General features: G+C 35.9%; 1 protein-coding gene across 6 annotated transcripts in view; it reads right to left on the bottom strand.

The window, feature by feature from the left end:
* Window positions 1-16,862, bottom strand: part of LOC114282730 (uncharacterized) — an 86,448-nt gene that overhangs the window by 54,846 nt on the left and 14,740 nt on the right. For 5 of the 6 annotated variants that reach the window (XM_082882740.1, XM_082882737.1, XM_082882738.1 and 2 more), the window contains 3 exons: window positions 947-1,074; window positions 800-869; window positions 593-695 (listed from right to left, as the gene is read on the bottom strand). In XM_082882740.1, the coding sequence (XP_082738866.1) occupies window positions 593-695; window positions 800-869; window positions 947-1,074 (301 nt within the window). Of the gene's footprint in view, window positions 1-592; window positions 696-799; window positions 870-946; window positions 1,075-7,561; window positions 7,703-16,862 lie in introns of those variants that run through there. The other variant, XM_082882742.1, reaches the window with a different exon arrangement.

The following is a 16,862-nucleotide window of genomic DNA, read 5'->3' as shown; positions in this document are numbered from 1 at the left end:
AGGAATGGTTTCACAGATTAATTTTGAGCGATTCATGTGAACTTTTCACAAGCAGCGTTTCAATGTTTGTTTGCCTTTTGGGTTACTTCATTTTCTCTGTTGCTTCCTAGAAAATATTTATTGAAATTAAATTATTCCATTGTTGCCCTTAGCATTTGAAATGGATTCTATTTATTTTTCCCACATGAAATGATCTAAGTTCCATTCCATGACATGTCATTTAAGAATGTCATCAACTGTCATTTCATTTATTTTTCTCTTTTTATCATCATATACCATGCAATTCAAAAAATTTATAACACCACCATTGCAGAGTATGTGTTTGTGCCATCTTCCGTGTACTCCGAAAAAAAAAAGAAAAGGACTGGCTTCACATCCATAGGATGTTCAAATGCACTATGAGAACGAAAAGTGAATGTTCAAGTCTGATGAGATATAGAAGGAAGAAGATAGCATATATCTTTTTTAACAGCAAATCTGTCATCCATTGATTTTCTCATGGTATAAATTTTATTCTCCAGTAAAAGAGAGATTCAAATTTATTTCCTTAACTTGAATATATTGAAAAATAAAGTAAATAAAAGCAACTTACAGAGCTCATTATATGAATCATGATCATCAACACCAATTCGGCACTTAACGCTGACGGGAGCATCTGAGTTGGCAGCAATCACTGACATAGCCTCAGCAACAAACTTTTCTTGTAAAAAGCAGACATCTATATCAGAGCAAATTGACAAACAAACCCACTGCCTAGAATGGTTGCACAAAATGACATAGTCAGCACAATAATTCAAACCTCTGGATCAAGCATAAGACGCACACCAAAACACCCGTGTCCAGCAACCTTTGGGCTAGGACATCCGCAGCTGGAAGATGAACAAGATCTCAGTTGACTGATGAAAAATAAAGAAGTTATAAGATTGGCAAAAACAACAGGACGAACTTAAAATTAATCTCATCGTAGCAGTAAGCATTTGCTAGTTCAGCTGCTTTTGCGAGGTCTTCCAAATTACTTCCCCCAATTTGAAGAACAACAGGGTGTTGTTCCGAAGTATACGCCAAGAATTTGTCCTAAGCAATCCCAACCAATTTATACAAAATCAGAGATCTTTGGAAACTGACATATCAGATGCACCAAAATCTAATCTAATGAGGTGAAGCCATTGCAAATAGAAGACAAAGACCAAAATATTAACACCAGAAATGAATGTTAAGGAAGATATAAATGTATAAAGAACATAATAGATTTGTGTAATTCCAGTCATGACATGTCAACAAATTTTGTTCTCCGATATAGATTCAGCTGACCTATGAGCCACTAATAATTATCAGAATAGCAAGCATATATTCATCAAAGAAAGTCTTCCATATCAAGAAATCAGTATTCATGTTCACTTGAATGAATATGTAAAACAATTTTAAGACTGTTTCAACACACGCCTACTGTCCATCGTAATCTCCAAATGCAAATACAAATGCTATGTTAGCAGCTAAATTTTTTTACTATGCACATTGTAATTTTACTATGCACTTTTTGTATAATTTGCCTAAAATTATTGTGCAAACAGTAAAAATACTAATCATGCCTTGAATTTCGCCAGAAAATTTACTGTTCATCAATAGTAAAACACTATACATGCATCGAAATCTTCTCTCTTTCATTCATACAGGAGGAGGAACTTGTCTATAAAAGGAGGAGAAGAAGAAAGGCAGGAGAGGTCGGCATAGGAGAGCTCAAGGGAGGAACCGAGCAGAGTGAAAGAATCAGAGAGTGTTCCTCCAATATATTAGAGTAGCCGCACTTATGTGGAACTAACATTTTCTTCTTAGGTTAGAGATGAAACCCTAACAACATAATTGGGGTTTTATTGTAGTTAGTCTTTTTAGTTTTGATTTTGCGAGAACCCGTATTTTCACAAAATGATTTATTTCAATGAGCTTTTTGTGTCGCAATTTTTTTAGATCAATTATAAAGTTATATTATATTAAGTCACTTTAATAGCAGCAATTCTATTATTAAGTTATAAAATTAAGGTTTTGTGGTTAGTAGTAATCTTGGACACTATCAATTTAGAGTGTGTTTGGGATGATCTAAATAAGATTACTTTTTGACTTTTTATGAAAAGATGTGGAAAAAAATAGAGAAGTGATATGCCTCAAAAAAGATTATAAAAAAAAAAAGTGCACTTTTGTAGGGGATACCAAATATTCCGACCAAAATTCTAGATGTGGACTTTCAATTATAATAACTAACCTAATTAAGGATTAGCTAGAAGGAAACTACCTAGTTAGAAAATAAAAAAGAATAACAATAAATCTATGTTGTCTTGTCATGTGGGGCCCACCCCACATGATGATGTTATCTTCTCAACCCTTGGGGAAGAAGGAAATTAGGCATGCACCCTAAGAGCCTAAGAGTGTCGTAAGATTGATTAGAGAGATTGACCTAGGAAAGGCATCTAACCAATCACGTTGCATGCACGAAACTCTATTTATTTATTTTATTAGTTTGTTTATTTAAATATTATTTGCCATCATGATTTAAAAAAGAAAAAAGAAAAAAAAAAAGATGATAGACAACCAACTAATATCTTTAAGAGAAATGATAACACTTGAAAGATTGTTGCCCTATAGGATTGCATGCAAACTTTCCTTGATTATTTTATTTCTTTACTTGAAAAACCTATGTAGATAATTAAAATAGTGAAAGGCAGATTTCTGTTTTGAGTGCCAATGCTTTGATCCCAGAGAAAGAATGCAATAAAGGAGGAATGGATAAATAAGACATACCTTCTCGAGTACCTCTCTAGTACCCAACCCATTTAAAGAGAGGATTCCGAAAAGACGGGTAACTTAGTCCCTTTTCTATAAGAGAAAAGAGGATAGAGAGATAAGCCTTGAGCGGTCAGACCACGATTCGCTAAAGATGAAAGATTCGAGATGAGCAGCTAAAAGAAGGAAAGGCGATACAAAGAGGTGGAAAGGCCCGTTGACACATCGAAGGCCCGTCTTTTTCATTAACAAACCTTTTCCCTTCATATTATTTGCCATCATGAAAAAAAAAAAAAAAAAAAAAAAAAACTATGTAGATAATTAAAATAGTGAAAGACTTGTGCAATCCATTTTTAACAGATTTATTTTATCTTAATTAAAATCCCTCTCTTAAGAAGTGAAATGGTGGAAGTTGTTAACAGATGACAAAACTTGTGTATATTAATTAATCAAAAGAAGTACAAATATATAAGCAATAGAATGAAACCCTAATAACCTAAAGTACTAAACTATCCTTAATGAATAATATAAACTACATAATTCACACCCCCCCCCCCTCAAACTGAGGATGCGAGCGCAGAAAGCATCGAAAGTTTGCCAAGAAGAAAATGAAAACGAGCAACAGTATGAGTCTTCGTAAAAAAATGGGCCGTGCCAGCCTGAAGATGCTGTCTAACAAAGTGACAATCTATTTCAACATGCTTGGTCCGCTCATGAAAGACGGAATTATGGGCAATCTGGACAGCACTCTGATTATCACAATACAACGGAGTCGGATCAAAAGAGAGACACCTATATCAGAAAGAAGCCAGCGAAGCCAAACGATCTCAGAAGTAGCATGCGCCATGGCACGATACTCAGCCTCAGCAGTGGAACGAGCAACGACAGACTGTTTCTTACTCTTCCAGGATATGAGGGAATCGCCAAGGAAAACACAAAGACCATAAGTGGATTTGCGATCAGAGATGTCACTTGCCCAAACAGCGTCAGCATAGGCACGGAAAGTCAAGTCCGAAGAGGCAGATAACAGTAAACATTGCAACAAAGTGCCACGAAGGTAGCGCAAAGTACGAAGACAGCCCAGTGTGTGGAACGAGGAGCAGAAACAAACTGACTGAGAATGTTCACAGCATAGGAGATATCCGGACGAGTAACGGTGAGATAAACAAGGCACCCAACCAACTCGCGATACAAAGTGGGATCCTCAAGAGGAACGCCATCAGAAGCAGAAAACTTAGCATGCAACTCAAGAGGAGTGTCAACAATTTTCTCATCAGTGAGATTGGCACGAGAAAGAATATCACGGGCATATTTAGTCTGAGAGAGAAGATACCCAGTAGGAGAAGTAGCAACCTCAATACCAAGAAAATACCGAAGAAACCCCAAATCCTTCATCTCGAACTCCTGAAACAACTGATGCTTAACCTCCTCAATAGTACTATAATCAGAGCCAGTGATGATCATATCATCCACATATAAGAGAAGGAGAACAAGCCCAACAGAAGTGCCCCGAACAAAGAGAGCACAATCATGATGACTAGGGCGAAAACCAAGCTAAAGGGCAACAAAGTGAAATCGCTCATACCAAGCACGAGGAGACTGCTTGAGACCATATAAAGCACGGGGAAGACGACAAACAACACCAGGAGGGTGAGAGAGACCCAGTGGAGGGCGCATATACACTTCTTCAGCAAGATGCCCATTCAGAAAAGCATTTTTGACATCTAGTTGAAACAAGGGCCAATGATGGGCAGCGGCAACAGAGATAAGAGTACGAACAGTAGTCATCTTGGCAACGGGGGCAAAAGTCTCATCGTAATCAATCCCATACTCTTGAGAAAAGCCTTGGGCAACTAGACGAGCTTTGTACCGTTCCAAAGGCCCATCAGAAAGGGTTTTGACCTTATAGACCCATTTACAGCCTACAACATTCTTATCAGCAGGTAATGGAACCAAATCCCAAGTCTGAGTGTTAGCCAAAGCAGTTAACTCATCATTCATGGCGGCAATCCAATTGGGATCATGACAAGCTTCCTTGTAAGACCTGGGCTCAAAATATGTATGAAGACAAGAAAGAAAAGACTGATAGGAAAGGAAAAAACATGTATTACCAAAACCATACCAGTTCGGAGGATGACGATCTCGCTTTGGGAAGCGATGTGCAGGAGGAGCGGGATCCAAAGAAACAACTGGAGGGACAGGTGAGCTCGGAAGTGCTTTGCGGTGTTGATAAACAATAAGAGGAGCAGGAGAAGCGGGAGCTGGAGATAAGGTAGCTGGAGAAGTATTAGAAGTGCTAGTAAGAGGCAAAGTAGAGACCTCAAGGTCAGAAACAAACTCATCAGGAGAAACATTAGGAGGAAATGGGTCAACATGAACCAATTCATCCTTAGTAATAAGAACAGGGGTGGAAGGTATAGTGTAGTAGGGTAGTTTTTCTAAAAAAGTGACATGCCTAGACACATATAGCTTTTTGGTGACAAGATCATAGCACCAATAACCTTTCTGATTAATGCCATACCCTAAAAAGACACATAGGACACAACTAGAACTAAGCTTAGAGCGTGCCCGTTTAGGCAAGAGCACAAAGCATGCAGAACCAAAAATACGAAGAAGAGAATAATTGGGAGTAACACCAAAAAGACACTCATACGGAGATGAGCCTGAGAGAAGAGGAGTAGGCATCCGATTGAGAAGATATGCAGTAGTGAGCACAGCTTCTCCCCAGAAAACAGAAGGGACAAAAGATGAGAGCAACAAAGAGCGAGCTGTATCAAGGAGATGGCGATGTTTGCGCTCAGCTCGACCATTTTGTGCAGGAGTGTCAGAACACGAAGACTGATGAATAGTTCCATGAATAGCTAAATACTCCTCAAATTCAGACAAGTAATACTCACCCCCCAAATCAGAATGAAGAATTTTAATGGTGATAGAAAACTGAGTGCGAATCATGGAGTGAAAATTAGAATATATTTTGTAAAAATCAAATTTTCGAGTCATTAAATAAACCCAAGTAAACCGGCTGTAATCATCCACAAAAGCTACATAATATTGCGAACCACCCTTGGTAACTATAGGGGAAGGACCCCAAACATCAGTATAGACCAATTGAAAAGGAGAAGATGAAATAGAACTACTTTTATTAAAAGGAAGAGCAGACATTTTAGCCAGTTTACAACCACGACACTCAAAAATATCACTAATGGGAAAATTGCCTAAATGTCCAGACCTAACTAACATCCTCAACCGATCACTCGATAGATGACCTAACCTAGAATGCCAAATATAAAACAAAGAAGACTTATTGTTTAAACAAAAAGAAGACAATGCAGTAGAAGACACTTCTAGAGGAACATGTAAGCTGTCCAAGATATATAGTTCTCCAACTCTACGCTCGATCCCAATCTGCCTCTTGGATACCCAGTCCTGTACAACACAATGAGAAGAAGAGAAAACAACATCAAAACCGGAATCAGATAATTGACTAATAGAAATAAGACTGAGTGAGAGGTTAGGCACATAAAATACAGGAGAAATAGACAAATGGGAACAAGAAATAGAACCAACAGAGTGTACAGGCATAGAAGAACCATTAGCAGTAGCAATAGTGGTAGAAGAAGGAGAGACACAATTACTGAGGAGAGATGCAACCGGGGTCATATGATGTGAACAACCAGAATCAAAGATCCACGAAGTATGGATATTACCTGAAAATGATGAACCAGACAAACCGAACTGAGTGGTAGTCATAACGGAGGCTGGGGACGAAAGATTTGGATTGGCCACCATGAAAGACTTGAACTGCTCAAACATAGACTGCATATTGGAAGATGGATCATTCTCAGAAACTGGTGCAGAAAAGGCGGCAGATGAGCGAGATCCTGAAAATGTCGGCTTAGCGAATGGTGAACCAGATGAACGACCCTTGGGGTGCAAAAGTTTAGGACATACATGTTCCCAATGGCCTTTCTGATGACAGAAGCTGCACTCATCCATGGAAACCCGAGGCTTGGGCTTACCAGTAACTTGAAATAAATGAGAAGATGGGGTGGGCAAGAGCGGAGGAGTGGCAAAAACTGACTGGGAAGCAGGAGTACCATGAGCCACCTTAAACCGAGTTTCTTCCGCAATAAGCTCACGGACAGCACCATCCACAGAAGGCAAGGGAGACCGATGAAGAATAGCTCCCCGAAGTGGCTCAAATTGATCATGAAGGGCCATGAGAAATTGAACAAGATGTTGTTTCTCCGGATACTTGATATAACTGTCAAGTAACTGCAAATCGGACGATTCTATCAAAGCAAGCTGATCCCAATAAGTAGTCATCTCATTGTAGAACTCCTGAATGGACTTATCTTTCTGACTAGCACTACGAATAGACATCTCAAGTTCATACTGTTTTGCAAAGTTAGACTCAAGGTACATAATCTTCAAATAGTCCCAAACTTCTTTAGAAGTAGAATACTTGGAAAAATTCATACCAATGGTAGTTTGAACTGAATTATGAAACCAAGTAAGAATTTGTGCATTTTCCTTATCCCATTTAGCAACATCGGCCACAGTTTCTTGAGATTCCACAGGTCTAATAGTTATACCAATAACATAATTCCACATACCTTTACCCATTATAAAATTTTTCATCACATGAGACCAATAAGAATAATTGGTACCATCTAATTTAGTAGTAATAGCTTGCAATTTATCATCAGCCATATTGTATACCCAAACTACAGTGCATTCAAAACAGAGTAAAAGGCAGCAGAGAAGAGAGAGAGAGATGCTCGACCTGTGAAGAGTAGCAATGTTTGGTCCTCGTCCTCAACTGAACCAGACAAAGATCGAGACCAGCAATGAAGGCAAATGGACCAGCGATGAAGACAAAGATAGAGACCAGCGATGAAGGACCACAGACCAGAGCGATGACGGCTTCCTAGGGTTTCAATTGAACCAGAACCAACTGCTTCGGTGATGACCTACGAATGCGACAGATCATCGAAGCCTTGCAACGAAGCCTTGCGAAGAGGAAGGAAGAGCTGTGACAACAACCTTGCGAAGAACGACTGCGACAAGTATGCTAACGTTTGAAACTTTGGTCCGATACCATGTTAACAAATGACAAAACTTGTGTATATTAATTAATCAAAAGAAGTACAAATATATAAGCAATAGAATGAAACCCTAATAACCTAAAGTACTAAACTATCCTTAATGAATAATATAAACTACATAATTCACAGAAGTACCCTAGCCAACTATCTTGCATGCAAACCCCATTTTGCTATCATGAAATTCTTGGAAAATAAAGATGAGAATAGACTTGTCATCTTGATGGACAACCAACCAATGGAGTGGCTCAGAAATCCCAAATTTCTCTGCCAAAATCTTGAAAAAAAAATTATGATGTCCCTTGTAAGACTCTTACCACCTTTGCCCAATAAGGTAACATGTAGACTTTTCCCCTTAGGTGAATCATCTTCTCAAGAATCCTACCTTAATAAGTGAAATTGTGATAGACACTAGAAGACATGCATAGCTCATCTTTCTTACCTTTATTGAAGAACTTAACTTGTTGAACTTGAGTGTTTGTCATAGATTGACAAGGTGATGGACATGATGAGAGATGTCACTCCAATAAAAAAACACGTAAGGCTTCATCAAAACTATTTTAAATATTTTCTTCTTGCTTGAAGAACCTAACCTAGTGATGAATTACTGTAAGACCAACCTCCAATTAGGTTACATGCAATGCTTGAAAGGATTATTTAATTCCCCCTCCTTTGCCTATATAAAGAGACCAAACCCCCTCCCCCTCCCCTCACAATTTTGGTGGAGAGCAAGAAGACAGGGGGAAAGAAAGAAAAGAGGGTGAGAAGGAGAGAAGGAAAGAAAGGAAGAAAAGAAGAGTTCAACATCTTCAACAACTACTAAGGTAAGAGAACTAGAACACTATCCTTCTACTTAAATAAAATGTATGTGATATATATTATATTTGCATGAGTAGTTTGTGAAGAAACTATGTGATAGTTGTTATAAGGAAGAATGTGAAACATGCATGTACATATGCTTATAACTCCTCTTCATGAATATATATTTCCATCTATTTTTCCTTCTCAAACTAATGAAAGTAATATGAAATATTTGTGTTTTACATGAGAGTGATAGCAAGAAATGATTTTTATAGCCTTTCATGTGAATAAAAGTGAATACAAAAGTTATTTTCACAAAACAACTTCCAGCAAAACAGATTTTTATTCTGATTAGAATAAGTTCAAATAAATTCATGGGAACACTTTCATAAAAATCTGAAGCTACTGAAGTTAGTTTTACATGTTCTCATAGTATGTAAATCTCAGAATAAATCATTTGACAATGTTTCAAGACCAAAATGTATTTTTTTCTTCGTTGCTGAGGAGGCAGCAGCTAGACTGGCTTTACCAGGCCACAGTTTACTCTACAAAATGAATTTTTAAGTGATTCAAATTGGGAAAGTTAAGTTTTTGAGTTATCTTTCGAATGCCGCTGGTTTCGTAAATTTTTATTAAGGAGTGGTTTGGGATGTTCTAAATAAGTGCACTTTTTGACTTTTCATAAAAAGATGTGTAGAAAAGTAGAGAAGGTGAGTAGAAAAGTAGAGAGGAGATGTTGATTGATGTGACCCAAATAAGTGTATGTATGCAAAAAAAAGTGCACATTTTTAGTGCATGCCAAACAAGCACTACGTATTGAAAGAGAAACACCGTTTTCCCAAAATGTGACAAATCTGGACGAGTTACTGTTATTGAATTAATAATTCACCCATTTACAGTGATCAAATGACTTCGAGCCCTTCATAGAAAATGTGCCTAACTGATTTATCTACAACGTATCAAAATTTCTGAATTTTCTGACATCATTTGCTATTTATTTTATGTGTTTATTTGAACTGGCAGATTGCTGGAAATTCCAAAATCTGCTCTTATGTGTTTAAAAGCTTGTTCTCTAAATTCTTTATTGTTTGTACCTGTTATAAATGCATGCGAGTGAGGTGGTTAGTGTTAAATACTGAAGATTATCTGTTGTTATATTATGGGATATGGTCGGGTGGTTTAACGATCATGAAATGGCAAGGTTATGAAATGGTATTGAATATGGAAAGGTTGGAACAGTGTTATCAGAGGCGCGCCTAAGCGCTAAGCGAGGCGAGGCGACCCTATAGCGCTTCATACACACTGAGGCGAGGCGAAATGGTGAAGCGAAGTCGAAGCGCATGAAGCGAGGCTTAGGCGACGAAGCGAGAGCTGATGCGAAGCGACGCTTCACCAATTTTTGCCTGATTTCAATTCGAAAGATCTGGGCCCTTCATTTGAATGACTTTTGTACTATTTGTGGACATGCGTTGTACTTTATAATTGCTTTCTACTAAATAAGAAGTCGAAACTCTAAGTCGACTTCGTTCCAGTCAACAATTGCTTCGAAGAACCTCACTGATTACCTACTTCTTCTTCTTCTGACATCGTTCCAGTCGTTTATCAGAGGTGAGTACCTACTTCTTCTTCTTCCTTTCTTCTCTTCGTCTTCTCCTGCTCTTCTTCTTCTTTTCGTCTTCGAATTCTTTTTTTTTTTTTCGTCTTGAAGAACTTTGTTTCTTAGTCTAACTTGTAGTTCATCTGGATGTGAGCGGAATTGGAGTGTGTTTGAACAAGTGAGTACCTATTTTTAAATGTAGTGAATATGAATACCTATAAATTTATTAATACCTAGATAAAAATTTGAATATTTTAATTTGGTTTGAATTTTTGCAGATTCACACCAAAAAGAGAAATAGGTTAGCTCAAAAACGTCTGAATGACTAGGTATTTGTCAAGTATAATAGAGCATTGAGACGTCAATACAATTCCCGTGACACTATTGATCCCATCGCTTTGACAGATATTGATGAAAGTAACGAGTGGCTGGTTAGGAGGATGGAGGAGGAACTTGTCTTTGAGGATGATACTTTGACATGGGATGATGTTGCTAGAGCTATTGGAGTTGAGGAAAGTAGCCAAAGAACTAGATCAACAAGGGCAATAGAAAGGGATCGTTCAACTTCAAAATCAACAGCTAGACCTAGATTACAACTTATTGATGAGGAAGAGTCAATTTCAGATGGAGGAGAGGAAGAAGATGCAGAGAGATATGATGAAGCCAATGATAATGAAGAAGTTCATTTGCTTGATGTTGAAGATGATTTTTAGAACTTTTGGATTGTTGGATTATATTTGTCTCTGTCTTTGTTGGATATTTTCTGTTGTTTATGGATATTTAGCATTTGGAATGACAAATGCATGATGGCTCTTGAAAATATTTATATTTTTGTCTATACTATTTATTTTAAAAAAATATCGTTTGTGGTCGCCTCGATTCGATGAAGCTCTCGCCTTGGCTCGTCGCCAAGCGCTTAGGCGTTAGGAGACCTTGTTGCCTCAGTTCGCTTTTCGCCTTAAAAAACACTGGGTTGGAATGGTGTTATTCGGTTGATTCAGGGCGTGGCCTTGGTTTAGAAAATCTTGTACAAGAAGTGTCGCGAAACCCTAAGATGTCATGAGTTGTATTCTAGCTTCTATATGGATTTGGTGGTGGTATAAGGATGGTAGTGAGGGTCTCACACAGGGAGAGTATCCCTAGAAAGTCGTTCCCTTGGGGAAGACTAATGATGTTATGACCTGAATACGTAATTCAGTGCGTAGGCATCCTTGGTATTTACCGGTATGTTCTAATATACCAAGGGGAAGTCTGAATAAGCTGCGTGACCATTGCTTAGGGGATGCATAGAGACGATGTTCCATAGGGAATTGTCTAGATGAACATAGAATATCAAACACTAGGAAAAATAGGACTTGTTGATATTATTCTACTTGACTTCTTGTTGTATGATTATTAATGCTTCCGTTGTGCTATTTGTCTATCGTTAAATTCATATATTATGAGGTTGTTTTCTTGTTTTCCCTATTGAGTGTCGCCGCTCCTAGCTTTCTCTGTATTGCCCTTGTGTTTTATGCCAGGTAATGAAGTTAATGAAGAGTGCGAGATGATTATTCCTAAAGATGCCTGTGTACAAACATGGTTCACCTAGGAACCAAAATTAGCAAACTCTGAAATAATCTATTGTTTATCATCATGTAATAGTTGCAACTTTTGAATTTGGAATATTGAGATAGACATGATGCAATATTATTTAAGTATTAGACCTTATAAATGGAAGTAAGTAATGATTTTCTAGAACCTTTTATTACTTAAGCACCTAAATTATGATTAGAAAGTAATTAATTGAGACCTAGAAATTGGGGCGTCACAGATTTGGTTTGGATACAATTGTATAACTTTGAGATTTATTTGTGCAAAATAATGTTTTTATTCAATTTATATATTCAAGACCATGAATATATGATATACAACGGTTTTTCCTAACAGATGAGTCCTTCCAAGTAACACGAATCACACTCCAACAATAGTGTAGTGTAATTTAATGGAGACGATTCGTGCTAAGCGAAGATGATTCGTGCTTTCGGGTTTTAATTCACAAATCCTATTGACGATGTGTCTAGACCAAGAGCATCACAATTATCCAAATCATTGATTTTCTCAAAACTAATGCCATAACCCCTAATTATGAAGTTAGTGGTGGATTCGAAATCCTAAGATTTTTCTTATTTTATTTTATTTCTTTTATTTTCTTATTAAATTAGATTAATTATTTACAAATTAATTTATTGTAAGTATTTTAAGAATTATTTCTGAAACAACATAACTTGATTAGTCCCTGTGAATCAACGCTATTCTAGGGAGTAGTACTTACTACTTGGTTTTAAGTAAATAATTGGGAAAATATCATTTTGCCATCCAAACGATCACTCAAAAATCAATTCAACCCCTATACTTTCAATTATATCAATTTTACACTTAAAGAGTATTTAATTTTGGATCAATTTCAACAGCTGTCGTCTACAATTAGACAACACTTGGCACCAAACTTCATTTAAAACATCATCTTAGCCCCCAAACTATCCCTGTAAAATCAAGTAGATCCCTAATATAGAAAAGAAAAAAAATAATATTTAATAATAATTTTTCATCTAAAAAAGAGAGAAATAAATTGTAAATAAAAGAAATTTGAGTATTCTTTAGAGAGAAATTGCTAACTTTTGTGTTAAATTGCCATTCAATTGATGATACGGCCAAGTAGGTACTAATCTCGATTTTGTTGGTAGATCTCAACATATTCATTTTCATCGTTCAATATAATTTTTCAAATGTCAAAAAAGATGTTAGTCTCATAATAAATGTAGTCTAAATTTTTACCCACTTAATTTTGAAATTACTATTAGTTGATCAATTCTATTGAAATTAATTTGAAGAATAAGCTAGCTACAATTGCACGCACGCACACACAGAGTAGCCAAGAAATTTTCAACTCAATTAGTTTCTTTAGGATCAACTCAAGATAATTTGAGACTCAAAAGAGACAATTCTAAATGAAAATTTTTATATTTTTTTATTTTTTATTTTTTTGCAAAGTATATTATTTAAAATTTATTTTTTTATTTTTGAGATAATAAATTATTAATTAAATATTTAAATTTATTTTTTTTTATATTTGGAGGTCTAATTGATTTTTGAGGCATAATTTGGCAGTAAATGAAGTCTAGTGCCAAATTAGAAAATTTTGTTTGATTTTAGATGGCAACTAAGGGTGGGAATGAAATTGATCCAAAATATAATATAATTGAAAGTATAGGGGTTAAATTGATTTTTGAGAGATCGTTTAGGAGGCAAAATGATATTTCCTCTAAATAATTTCGGTGTAAAAACAACCCATCAAATTTTGGTGCCGTAAACCTACACAAGACTACAACTCATCCACTAGGGGTAACCTAGTGTTTTAAAGGCTAGTTGCATACGCTAAATGGCATAGAAAGATTTCATTTTCTTTTCCTTTTAGTTTGCTTTCCTCGAGGACCAGCAAAGTGTGAGTTGGAGTGTGTGATAAGTGCCAAAATGTTACACATTTAGGCCCTCCAAAATACACTTCATGAGTTCATAATCTTGTGTTATTTTGATACTTTTGTGTTGTTTTATACATTTGTAGACTTTCCAAGTCTTTACACTCAAATGACATGAGTAGGATGAATTTTGCAAAGCTAACATGGATTTTTTGAAGAAAGGATTATCCAATCAAATTTAAGAATAAAATCTTCAATTTTTTGCGTTGGAAGTTCTCTGCACAGCAGTTGGTATTTTGAGCACATCTCCTTCATATGATATCAGAATGAGATGATTCAAACAGCATTGGAAAGCTAACTCAAAGGGCTACAAATCATTATCTCACACTATTTTCTCAATTCATGTGACGACCCTGACCTCCAAACTAGTACATTATATAATTTAAATGAGTTTAGTTGCATGATTATGTGCTTGATTGTGTGATTACATGTTAATTCTATAATTATCTGTTGATATATGGAATATCTGTTTAAATCGACAACTTAGAGTCGGAAATTGGGAGCCTAAACGGCTTCAGGAACTGAAATTGACTAGCCCAATAGGCTAATTAGAATATTTAGAATTTTATGGCAACTTTAATTGAAATTTGATTTGAACCAAAATAATTCGAATAAACTGATTGAATTAGTTAGAATTAAGCCTAGATAATTAATCCTAACCATATTTGATTAGGCTAACTTAATCACCTCCTATATAAGACCCAAATTAAGCTTATTGGCCCATTTTATATACACACTCAGCTGAGAATTGAGAGAGAGGAGAGGAGAGGAGAGGAGAGTTCAACATTCAGAGAGAGAAAGAGGAGAATTGTAGAGAATTAGAGGGAGATTCAAAGATTGGAGCCCCAATACACTTGAATTCAACACTAGGTATGGCATTCATCACTAATTCATGTAGTTATGGCATATAGTAGTTGAATTCCTCTCATTTTTTAACTCATTGGCATGTTATTGAGGAAGAGAAGCTATGAATATCATAAAAATGGAAGAATGGAGTTGAATTGCTTACATGCATGCATATTTTGAGTTAAGCTCCATGAAATTCATACATGCATGGCACAATTATACCTCATTTTGGAGAATCCTTCATGTTTTCATGCTTCTCATGTTACTTGATCATATTTTGAACATGTTTTGGAGAAATATACACTCAAATTGAGTTAAACTTATTTTATAAATTGAGGTTGGAGTCATTGGTTGGGAAATTACCATGATTTTGAATAAATGGGTTCAAATTAGAAGTGTTTTCATATTATATAGTGACTCTCCATGTTTTTATACCAAAAACACAAGATTTGAGGCTTTGAGTACCATGTTTGAACTTCAAACACAGTTTTGGAAATTCCAGAATTCGTGATGTTCACTCGAGCAAAGGGAATCCACGCTCGAGCGTGAAAATTGGGCTCCTAGAAGTTTATGAAATTTTACAGTCCGCTCGAGCGACCAAAGTGACGCTCGAGCAAGGACCCTTTTTCTTAGTCTTCCGCTCGAGCGACCATCGAGCGGGAATTTCATGTATCCAGTACTTTTGCAGACCCCGCTCAAGCGATAGAAGTTACGCTCAAGCGACCACCTTTGTTTTCAAAACCCCGCTCGAGCGTAGGAAGTTGCGCTCGAGCGGAGGCCCTATTTTTAGCAAAATTTTACCAACTCTTTTAAGTGCATATTTGCATCCTCATGCCACTCCATGCATTCTTAGGCACCATTTGGACTCTGTTAATCATACAATAAGTTAGAGACGCATAAAGAGAATTGAATTAAAATGAAATGGAGTTTCATCACACCTTGCTTGTTTCCACTTTTCAAAAAACACTTTTCAGAAAATTCTACTTTCTTATTTTCCGTGTTTTTTTGTTTTTACTGAATTTTTTTAATATTTTAAGCAATTTTTTTACTTTTTAGACACACCTAACATAAATACACCTAAAAAGTAAAAAAATTGTAAAAAACATCTTTTAAAAATTCACTAAATACCAAAAATACAAAAAAAAATATAAGAATTCAGTACATTTTTTGTATTTTTATGTATTTATTAATTTTTTAAAATATTTTTTCACAACTTTTTTACTTTTTAGATACATCTAAGTAAGATACATCTAAAAAAGTAAAAAAAATGTTTAAAATTTAAAAAATATTCACTAAAAACAAAAAAAAAAACATAAAAATCAAAAAAATCAGTTTTCAAAAAACTTAATTCAGAAAACTCAAACCAAACACACTGATTTGTACTTTGTTATGTGTTTCACTAGGTGGACGTCCGAGGCTTAGTGTCAATGCAAGCCACTGTGAGCAATAACCTTATAAAGATATGTTCAAATTATCTTTACTTTCGAAAATGTTATTGCTATCAAAAATGGATATATAATTGATTGAATGAATTCTTAAAATGATTTGATAATTGATAGCATGGCTTATTGAAATGTTATGTCCTTTAATGAATGGAGTTCTATTTTGAAACGATATTGTGTCATCCATTGAATATAGGCCTTTGCCTGGGGGTAACAATACCATGGCTAGGCCCTTACCTGGGGTAACAATACCATGGCTAGTATGATACGTTATCATTGGAATAATATTTGTCACTTCATGGATGTACCACATATAATGTTACGAATGGCTTTTGTCACTGCAAACAGATGCTATTATTACTAATCGAAATGTCTTGTTATGAATTTGATCTAATGTGGTGAATATCTTCCTTTGAAAATGATTTAAGATTTATTTCAAAATTGTAAGACACGCTTTTGTACTATTGTCGATCTTCATTCATTTAACCTCTTTATTCTGTTATTACTCATTGGGCTCTAGCTCACTATTTATTTATATATGTAATTGTTGATGAGCAAACTGAACATCAGAGTTAGATAGCCTCGAGTCTACCCGGGTCAGCCTTTTGTGGAGCTTCCAAGTGAAGCAATCAGGCTTCGGCGGAGCCATGCTTGTCGAACCCCTTTTGTGTAGTTTAATGGTTTCGTATTTTGTACATGGTTGGGGTTGCATTTTTGTATGATATGAATTTGTACTTATGTTGGGTGTAACTTGAAACAAAACCTTACTTTACATATT

Source organism: Camellia sinensis, chromosome 8 (assembly GCF_055761805.1).
Source record: "Camellia sinensis isolate YWXY chromosome 8, ASM5576180v1, whole genome shotgun sequence".
Lineage (NCBI taxonomy): Eukaryota > Viridiplantae > Streptophyta > Magnoliopsida > Ericales > Theaceae > Camellia > Camellia sinensis.
Note: the sequence above shows the minus strand (reverse complement) of the source record. Positions and strands in the feature narration are given on the sequence as shown.